Raw genomic sequence first — 10,618 nt, 5'->3', positions numbered from 1 at the left:
ACTTTACGCATCTGAAATTTCCACGATGATAGTTACCAACTTTTATGGCCCCACTTTCACCCCTAGTAAAAATCAGCAAGTAGCACTCTAGCTTTTCCCCCACTGTCAACCAACATAAATCTTAGGGAAAAATACACTGTGGTTTCTGACACATTCTTAACTTAACCCCTAATGTTTCAAAAGTTACAACTAAACCCATGTGGTTTCAATTTGTATAAGGTAGGCCCCCTCAGTTGACAATTCGTCCACAGATTGAAGGGTTAGGATGATCCAAAGGAGCTGATTTTTTGGGCACACCCTATCTATGTCAGGGCCCATCAAATGAACGCTTTGGATCATCCAAACAATGTGGGCCCATACCCAAATCCAAACACTACCAAAAACACTGTGGGCCCACATTGTTTGGATGATCCAAAGTGTTCATTTGATGGGCCCTGACATAGATAGGGTGTGCCTAAAAAATCAGCTCCATCCAGATCATCCTAACCCTTCAATATGTGGACGAATCGTCAACTGAGGGGGTCTACCTTACACAAATTGAAACAACAGGGGGTCTACTTATAACTTTTTAAACATTAGGGGTTGAGTTGAATGTGTCAGAAACCACAGGGGGTCTAAGTGTATTTTTCCCTAAATATTATTGTGTTCTGTATCTTTGCTTTATTGTTTTTATTACATATAGTTTGATTGTGATTTGTGTTTGCAACACCCATGCATAACAGTCTAAACTACCAAAGTTACTTCAACTAGTAGAAACCAGGCACTTTAAAGATAGCTTTTACAATGAAAGAGCTATAAACTCTATAAACAAAAAGCCATAGAATGAATTGACAGACAATCAAAGACAAAGCAACACCCAACATAGCTATTATGGAAGGAGCACAAGTGCTGGCTACACCCTTAAAAAAGTTACCAATGCCCACAAATGGTCCAAATGGAAGTATAGCAACAACACAGCAGATGTGTTGGGTTCTTCTTAAGGCTAGATTTTCTACATCATACAATGTCTATGAGCAAATTCCTTCCTCAAACTAAGATAATTGTATCTTCCTTCTGCACAAAGTTTTATGACATGAAGTTGGGTTACAACACATCCCAAATAGACATTGAATTCAACTCTGCTGAAGGATACCTGTATGAAATTAAACTGCTTTATAAGGGAGTTTCTTGGATCCGTAGAGTTTAACACTGTTCATAATAATGATAAGCGATTCAGACAGTAATCAAGGATGTTGATGGAAAAGATGATCTCAGAGTTTTTGTAAGATAATCTGAACACCATGTTGGGGTTGAAGGGTTATGAGAGTGTAAGGTGCATGAGCATAGGTGGGCGACAGCTCAAATGAGAAGTGCTGTAGAATCATGGCCAAAGCGAGCTTAGCTTCTATCAGTGCAAAGCTCTGCCCAATACATATACGTGGGCCCCAACTGAAGGGGAAGAATGAAACTTGATTCTTTGTCGCATTTGAAACACCACCTGAGAATCTCTCTGGTTTGAACTCATCCACATCGTCACCCCATATTTCAGGATCATGATGAGTAAAGAGTATTGGCAGAGAGAGTTGTACATCAGGTGGGAAGTCGATTCCTCCGAGTGTCATTCTTTTGTAAGTGCGCCGAGTAATGAAAGTCACAGGCGGGTATAGTCGGAGAACCTCGTACAATATCATGGTTACCTGCAATAGAGATTTCAAGAATTTCATACAGCATATGGCTTCCTTTACTAATCATTGTGAAATTGCATGCTAAAACATCTAATATGTTAATATGTTTAGATTCAATGAAAGAAATAAGCAAGTAGGTGGCTTTTAACAAATTTGGGTTGGGAAAACAAATCATTTCTCCTATTAATCAAGGGTTTTTAAATTCATGAGATTGGGATTTGCAGCCACTAGTTTTCGTAATAGGTTACCTATGCCTCTGCAAAAGTTGTTAATATATTGAAGAGAATGTACCAAGCGATTACTCACAATCTTTAGGTGGTTTAAGCCATCAAAGTCTGGTTTGTTTTTCCCGAAAACTTGTAAAATCTCTTCCCTTGCTTCTTGTTGCCAGGTTGGATGCATACTCAACACAACCATTGTCCAAGCCAACAAAACGGATGTTGTTTCCTGACCAGCAAAGTAGAATAGCTTGCACTCCTGTATCACGTCTTCAGTCGTCAATCCACTGCTCTTGGTGTTCCCATTTTCCTGACAGTCTTTTAAGTTGGATTCCATCAGAATTCCCAGCAAGTCATCATAATCGGCTTCTCCTAATTTAAGAGCCTTTTCTCTCTTTTTGATAATGCCCGTCAACAGAGCTTGCACTTCTCTGTCAATTTCCTTTCTCCTATTGTTCTTCTTTGTGGGCAGAAACCTGTATCAATAGTAATGTTGCTTGAGTAATAAAACATACAGTTTATGATAATTATCATATGGATTTCTTCCTTTCGCTATGGAATTGGAAGGGTTGCTCAGCGTAGTCTAGAAGTTGAAGGCAGAATTTCTATTAAATATGACAGAAAAAGGGGGACCCTGTGGACCGAGCTGGTCAACACTCATACAACACTTGAATCCAATGGTTAATAATAGAACTGGAATTTTTTCCTGTCATTAACCTATGCAGTAGTTCAAAGAGATTCTATGGTACTTTAGTGTAGGATTCCTATTCCACTAAATTGCGTTATTGATATGCTGTTCTTATTGTTAATGAAGATCAGTAAGAGAAAGCAAGTAAAAAGAAAAACAAACCTGAAGCCAGGGATGTATACGGACCGACCAGCTTCGAACAGAAGCTTAGCTTGTTCTGTTTGGAGTTGGAATATCCGCCTTCCTTCTTCGTAGTTGCTACCAAATGCCGTCCGAGATATCACATCTCCTGTTAAAGTTTGGAGTTCAGGCCACACGTCTAATTCAGAGGATCCTTGGGAAACTACCAATTGCTCCCATCTGCTAATCAATTCACTACAGCAAGTAGAGAATGCTGGTAGCATCCGCTGTATCAAACACAAAGATAAAATTTAATTGTAGGAGCTAATGCAGGTGAAAACTAACAGGAATGTGTGATCTGTTATTAACCGCAAATCATGGAAACAGTCATTTTTTACTGTTATGAAATGGGAAATAACCTTCAATTTCTCTTGGTGAAATGCTGGGTTTATGATCCTCCTGTGTTTGGCCCACTTCTCACCCTCGTAGGTCACAAGTCCTGGTACCAGCGACTTTGTGAGTGGGTTTGGTTTTGGCTTCGCATAGTGACCAAACTTGTTTAACAGAATTTCCCTTATCAGCTCTGGATCCATGATGTTCACCCTGGGATTTGTTCCAAACCAAGCAAGAGACATTTTGCCTGTTGTTTACAGTAGGAGTTTTAGTAGTTGGACTGATGAAAAACTCATTATATTAAAAGACAAAGATTTCTAGAACAACTTGGATTGAAACTAAGAAAGCCCAACACAATCAAACGTCAAAACAAATCCTTTCTTTTAAGTCCTGCTCACATAATATGCAATAGAGAATATTGAAAACCATTTCTGGTAGAACAGAACAGATAACATTATTATCTGGGCAAGCCCTTAAAAATCAAAACCCATTTAAAAATCTATCTTTGAGTGAACAGAAAAACCTATTGCAGAATTAACCAGGTAGAACAGAGCAGATAACATTATCTTCTGGGCAAGACCTCAAAAATCAAAACCCATTTCAAAATCTATTTCTAGTGAACATAAAAGGATATTACAGAATTAACCAACTATCCAACTTCAATCCATCCAATTTAAAAAACAAAGCAAAACAAAGCCTAATTGTTAGTTTGCATGTGCAATCTAATAGAATGGTTGGTATAATTTGTGTAAACTTGTACCAGATTGCACACCTGGGTTAGGTCTGCAATCTAATCAGATTTCAAGTGCAATTTGCTTGTAAAGTTGCAATAAGTTAACATGAATTGCACCCTCAATCCCATCAGATTGCATACCCAGTCGATGCAACTATATTGCAATTTTTTCCTTGGAAATCGGTTATGTTCAGTTCCCTTTTTCTCTCTCCCTCTCTCATTTTTTTTTTTTTTTTTTCGTTTCTCTCGTTTCCCCCACCTAGAAAAAAGCGGTAAAAACCATTATAATAATGGTTAGAGGCAAAAGATGGAGACACAGTTAATAAAAAATAATGACTGCGTAGTCAACTGAGTATTCCATCACGTAAATGGAGACCTCAACAGAGACTAGGATTTGCTCTGGCTGTATTTTAATTCGCATTTGCTTTTTGAAACACAATCTTGACCGTATGATCTTCAGCCCTAGATCCATTAACCATAGATTTTTGTATTGTTTTATCTTATGCATGGGCATGACGTGTCTATTTCTCGTGGGACAAAGACATGTAGTTATGTTCTTCAAGATCAACGGTCTAGAATGCACGAAAATTTCTCCAAGTGGGACCCAAGAATTGATCCCCATCGGCAACTATCCACCGAGTCATTTTGTTTATCAATACATAGGGCCCTACTCGTCGTGGAAAATTGCTTATCCATGGTGTTTGTTTTCTTCCTAGCAGCTATCATTTTGGTGTATCTATCAAAGCAACAGGGTACAGATAACAGCTTCTGAAACAAATCACAATCAGAAATAAGAAAATTGAGAAAGGAAATAATCAAGCGTCCATGGCTCCGAGATTGGATAATGTCTGATTTATGAAATTCTACCTCTAAGTTTGAAAATCTACCAAGGCTCCGAGATTGGATAATGTCTGATTTATGAAATTCTACCTCTAAGTTTGAAAATCTACCAAATTATTTCCCCAATTATAGCAAACTGGGTTTTCTTCCCTTGGCTAGACTTGCTATCCTATTTCTATGTTCACGAAAAAAACATATTACAAGAACAAAATTGGTGGAATTTCATTATAAAATTATGAAGCAGGATAGCAGATTCCAGGAAAAGCCCACAAATTGAAAATTGTCTAAAAATGTAAATAATTTTTTTATCAAGAGAAATAAGGCAGGACGCGAATGAAAAAAAAAAAAATCAAAGAAACCCCATAAAAATATAAAATAAAAAACCAAGAGAAAATGGAGAAAATACCGTATTTCTTTATCGTTTCATAGTCGAAGGGATGGACACGTGGAGCTATTTGGTGAGACAGATTCATAGGTTTTGATTGTTCTTTCATCCTGGCGCTGAAGATATCCTTTAAGTTGCCGTACAACAATTCGTAGGGAGGGCCTCTGATCCCTTGCTCCTTCAAATATCTCTCCAGCTTCATGGGTTTCCACCAAATCCAGTAAACTAATCTCCAAGTCCATGAAACTAGCAAAACACAAGAAATGGACAGAGAAATGGACAGAAAATAACCCATTTTTTTTTTCTTTTACACTCTCTGCTCAGTGCTTGCTCCTAAGAAGAAAGAATCGGAAAATCTCAGCCTACATAAATAACCATGAAACAGCTCATCCTTTTCATTAACTACGGATAGGCCCTTCTCCCGGTGAGTTCTAATATCATTGGCCCAAGTATCCGTCTCATAGGTCCCACTTGTTGGAATAAAATTAAATAGAAACAAAACAAAGACTCCGAGGCATGATTAATCACTATCTGCGTCATGTCTATACAGTAAAAGAAATTGTAAATGCCTAAAATCTTTTCTTTTTCGATGTGCGATTGAATTCCTACATTATAGTTTACACTATGTTACAAACTACACCAACACCACTGACATCTCACGATCGTGGGTCCCACTTTGAATGGATGATACTACTAATGGAAAGGTATTCGTGGCATTGGTCTTACATTCAACTCCAAATGGGAGGAGACATCAGGTCGGTCGACTTCGTCCCATGTGAAATACATCACCGTCATAGATACACTGTCGCGTCATAAATGTTCTCAAGGGTGTTCGACGCCCCCACCGCCACAGCACACACATCTGATATCACCATCTCATCAAGATTGGGCGGTGATGATAAGTGATCCCTCTTTAGTTGAATTACTGTTCTGATCGGATGATTCTAACAGTTACTTCGGAGTCTTCTCTTATTGGCTAAGAGTAGTAGGCTACCGCTTGGGATACGTATGAGACAGGGTCCCACTGCAATGTTGGGATCAATCCTAACAATCAATTTTTGGGTCTCACTAATAGGCTGCAATCGTGGCCATTGATCTTGTTGACCATCATGCGGCAACCCACATCCCACCTCCTTTCTCCTATGCAGAACGGACATGGCATTACAAAAGGGGCTGTTCGGCACTGGGTTTGCTATCCCAGGATTGCGATTTCAGCAGCCGGCATTCCCATCTCCAGTATCCCTGTTTTTATCTGCTAACAACCACAACCGGTCATTTAGGGCTGCAACTTGGATCAGGCAAAACCCGACCCGCATTGACCTGACCCGAAAATAACATGGGTCGGGTTTAAAAAGGGTCAGGTTTTAAACTGGAAAACCCAACTCAATCTTGGGTAGGGCCGGGTTTAAAGAAAAAACAAACCCCGAAACCCCACCTGACTCATGGATTTATTGTGACTTTTTTAAATATCTCTTGAATAGCGTAGCAAATTATTTTCCAATGAATTAATACAATTGCTTTGATTGAGGTCTTATGTGAAAATAGTGTCCTTAAATTTATACACTTGATAGTATAAATTTAGAAATTTTTGGTGTGAAGATTGGTTTTTTATTTTCCTACAATCTTTAAAATTAGTCACTATCCTACGTTGAAAATGAAAACCCGTCCCAACCCCAGAAACTACCTTGGGTAGGGTTTGGTTTACGAATCTCGAGTTTTCTTATAAAAAATTAGACCCGACTTGACCGGAGGTAATTCTGAGGACCACGTAATGCCATTCCGTTCAGGCAGGGCCGAAGCGCGTCAGGTTGTTGAATTACTTAATAGGGGTGAGCACTCAGGTAGGTGCATCTATGCCATTCGAAAGCTCAAAACTATTGATGGGGCCATCTCTCTCTTTCACTCATCACATCGTATTATCGGCATCCACACGGCTACCCTCACACAAGACTTTTGCAGCCCATCCTCACCTGACTTCTCCATTTCTATCAACAAGGAGGATTCCATTGTCAACAGGCAAAGCAACGGTCATGTTTGGCAACCATGAAAAACTATTCCATCTCACTATTAGTGGGCCCAATGCCCTTCTCTAACAATTGGCCCCATATATATTCCATGGAATATTATTGTTTTCATGGTTGCCAAACATGGCCTAAACCTCTCTATGAATTAAATTTATTTGTCTAGGCGTATTATTATTGTTATTTTGATAAGTTAGTTAATGCAAATATTTACAAATCCTATAGTCGGTTAATTTAAATAAGGAGAGTGATAAATCAACTCCCAAATATGATAAATCGACTTCCCATGTGTCTTTCTCTCTCCTCTGGGTTAGAGAGAGAAAGAGGAGAGAGATAGACACATGGGGAGTCGATTTATCATTTCGGGGGGTCGATTTATCACTGCCCTTTAAATAAATCTAATTAGATAAAGGGAAATGTTATCAGCACACTCCTCACTATATTAAAAGTACGGTATGGCCCGCACAACAGGATGATCCAAACCGTCCATTGGATTGGCCACAGCCTAAATAGGTTGTGCCCCAAAAATCATTTCCGTAGGTTGATCCTAACCCTCCGATTTGAATGTTAGAGGGTTGATCCTAACCCTCTATAGATTGGAGGGTTAGGATCAACCTATGGAAATAATTTTTGGGGCACAACCTATTTAGGCTGTGCCCCATCTAATGAACGGTCTGGATTATCCTATGGTGCGAGCCATACTGTACTTTTAATAAAATGAGGAGTGCCCTCATCAAAATACAGTAGTGCTGATAACATTTTCCTTTTTCATCTCATTTGTCAAATAGATAAATCAACTATTCAAGTCCAAGTCATAGTCATAGATGCACGAATTGGAGCTAGGAAAATGACGTCGGAAAAAATTAATCAATTGTGGTGGCTTTGGGACACATCAAATCAACGAAGGAAAGAGACCCCAAGTTGGACTATTAATCTATTGGACACCTCAAAAAAGAAATCAGGACTTGATACATCTCAATCGGTATCGGTCCCACACCAAAACAAAGAGATAGAAGGTATCCATTATCCATTTCAAACAGTCTCATAGTTCTATTATCTATTTCAACATACCCTTGTTTCGTATAGGTCACCTTTTAACTTTAAGGGGCCGTTTGGATACGCGGATTTTAGAATCCAGGTTTTTAGTTTGAAAACAGTGTAAAAGAGGGTTCATGATCAAGTTGATGCATGTTGTCTTGACAACGTTTCTTGGATTTTAAGTGAGAAATTCAGGTTTTAAAAATCTCTCCTGCATCCTGAGATTTCTAAAAGCTGAAAATATGGGAGGATCTGCTACCCTCTTGTTGACGGAAAGGAGGGCGAGAAGTCAGACACGAGTAAAAAATGACGGCTGGTCTGCTTCTTCTCTTGTCTTTTACCTACAATTTTGAAGAAATTCCGGATTCTAAAATCCGTACATCCAAACGGCCCCTAATGTTTTGGGATTTGCTAGTGTCTATCGCAAAAGGCATTTCGCGGATGGTCTGTTGCATGTGAGAGCACTCACCTAGTGAATGAAGACAAAATCTGCTGAAAAGTGAACCTGTCTGGCTGCTCTCACGTGCAACAGACCATCTGCAAAATGCCTTTTGCAATCAATGCTAGCAAATCATTAATTTTTTTAGCATAAATTTTTTAATAAATGGATCCTTTTTTGGACTTTTTTTTTTATAAAAGTAAAAAGTACTTTTACTTTACAAGTACACATCAGGAGGTAAAGAAGACCCCTCAAGAATGGATCTTTTACCAGACTCACAACAATCACAGAGACTCTCTATAGAAACCTACTAACCATGAAATATTGAAAACACTTCACATTCATTTATTCAACATTTCCATCCGATCCAACGGCGTAGATCATCCATGGATGTGGGCACTCAACTCCTCATCCTTCTCCACACTTTCCATATGCTCATCTGGTAGAGTGAGGACCATCTCAATTCCGGCCGGTTTCTGAGGCGGGGCATAGAACATAACAACCACACCATTCTGTTGGCTAAGTGGCTTCACCGCGCTCGGTTTACCCCAACCAAAATCCAATTCATAAACAAGTGGAAACATAAGGCTAGCCACACGAAATTCGTCCGCCGCCCCCTCAGAACGGATCGAAATCGAATCGAAGGGAGTTTGATCCTGACTCTCTAGCCAATTCACTTCCGACATGGCCACCTCCTTGTCGGCTTTTCCCAATGCTTCCCCTATCTTTTCCACCACCTCCCATAAAGCTCCCTCCGCGACTTCCCCAGCTTTCATTCGCGCTCGAACTTCAGTAAAACAATTACCACAAAATGTGAGAGGTTTGATTGAGAAGAACTTCCTACAATTCACTAGCATAATAAGTGTAATCTCTTTTGAAGGATCGAATTTTCGTGCCTGGGTCACACTTCGCCATAGAAGTGCAACTAGGCATTGAAAGGTAGTTGCGGGGAGTGTTGGTTTCTGGGCTTTCACTTCATTTTTTAGTGCTTCAGCTCTCTCTTTAGTAATTTCTAGTAGCACAGTCTTCAGTTGGATGATATCATGGTCTGTTTGTGGATCATCAATGTGTTTTAAATTCGAATTACGAATCGGGGTGTCGTTTGGGAGTAGGAAAGTCCGATCAAAGATCGGGGATTTTGCTTTGATTGGGTTGGCATGATCGTCTCGGTTTCGGACAAGATCGGCCCAACGGCTTAGAAAGATGAGCATTCCTTCTAAGTCTACAAGAGAATGATTGGCACTTGCAGCTAAGACAACTCCTCCGCATTCGAATGAATTGATTTGGCAACGAAAGATCGGACCCTCCCACGGCTTGAGCTCGGCGGACTTGGGTGGGAGGAGGGGAGAGAAATCAGGTTGGACGGATTCGAGTAGGAGGTCTGATAATCGGCATTCGACTTTGGTGATTGTGAATTCGACGCCTTCGTCGTTGCACTCTACATGTAGGCGGTTTCGTGGGCCGGCCGGGACTAACTTTCCGGCGAAGGGGTAGAATTCAGAAAGAAGTTTGGAGAGAGCTGGTTTTAAGAGATTGGGGTCCATGAATTGTGAGTGGAGAGTGTTATTGTTGAAAAAGAAGAGCAGACCCAATTCATGGTTGAAGAGAATTTGGTCTATGTTGGAGAGATCAAGGCGAGATGGATGGGGAGAATCATTAGATGAGGGAGTAATGCGTGTAATAGTTTCAATGCTTACTAAATTCACTTTCAATGAAGGCTTTGAGCAAGCTCCCATCTCTTCCATTTGGGCGAGAGCTTCTTTCTTCTCTCTATTTATCTCTCTTCTGTAAGCTTTTCTAGTGATGAGTGTTTCTTATATGTAGTCATCTGATAGTTGGCCAAGTGAATTCTCTATATTTCTTTTTTCTTAATGTTGACGAAGCTTCAACCATGAGCTGCTTATCTTTGGCAAATGTCTTTTGTCTATTGTTTTGATTCTTTTAGAATATGGGATTCAAAGAAAATGGCTGGAATAAAAAAAGAACCGTGCTCTGACTTCTAACCATCTCTCCACTGTCAGCATGTGTGTGGTGATCTTAGCCATTGATTTTTTGAGCACCCACTTGGGGTGGGCCCGT

At 39.8% G+C, this 10,618-nt stretch overlaps 2 protein-coding genes across 3 annotated transcripts; both read right to left on the bottom strand.

The window, feature by feature from the left end:
* Window positions 1-838: 838 nt before the first annotated feature.
* On the bottom strand, window positions 839-5,453 carry LOC143860670 (cytochrome P450 CYP72A616-like). Of its 2 annotated transcripts, none has more exons than XM_077371438.1 (5): window positions 5,063-5,453; window positions 3,110-3,330; window positions 2,733-2,977; window positions 1,971-2,358; window positions 839-1,676 (listed from the first exon to the last, which is right to left on the bottom strand). In XM_077371438.1, the coding sequence occupies exons 1-5, from the start codon at window positions 5,334-5,336 to the stop codon at window positions 1,251-1,253; spliced, it is 1,554 nt and encodes a 517-aa protein (XP_077227553.1). In that variant the 5' UTR covers window positions 5,337-5,453; the 3' UTR covers window positions 839-1,250. The 2 variants fall into 2 exon arrangements, with proteins under 2 accessions (XP_077227553.1, XP_077227554.1); XM_077371439.1 differs by lacking the exon at window positions 5,063-5,453 and adding an exon at window positions 3,856-4,089.
* A 3,240-nt stretch (window positions 5,454-8,693) lies between these two features.
* LOC143860709 (rosmarinate synthase-like) lies at window positions 8,694-10,398 on the bottom strand. Its single transcript, XM_077371501.1, has one exon. The coding sequence runs from the start codon at window positions 10,282-10,284 to the stop codon at window positions 8,920-8,922; it is 1,365 nt and encodes a 454-aa protein (XP_077227616.1). The 5' UTR covers window positions 10,285-10,398; the 3' UTR covers window positions 8,694-8,919.
* Between the last annotated feature and the right edge of the window lie 220 nt (window positions 10,399-10,618).

This window comes from Tasmannia lanceolata, unplaced genomic scaffold (assembly GCF_043159265.1).
Source record: "Tasmannia lanceolata isolate RefF3 unplaced genomic scaffold, GAP_Taslan_0.1 ptg000037l, whole genome shotgun sequence".
NCBI classification, from domain to species: Eukaryota; Viridiplantae; Streptophyta; class Magnoliopsida; order Canellales; family Winteraceae; genus Tasmannia; species Tasmannia lanceolata.
Note: the sequence above shows the minus strand (reverse complement) of the source record. Positions and strands in the feature narration are given on the sequence as shown.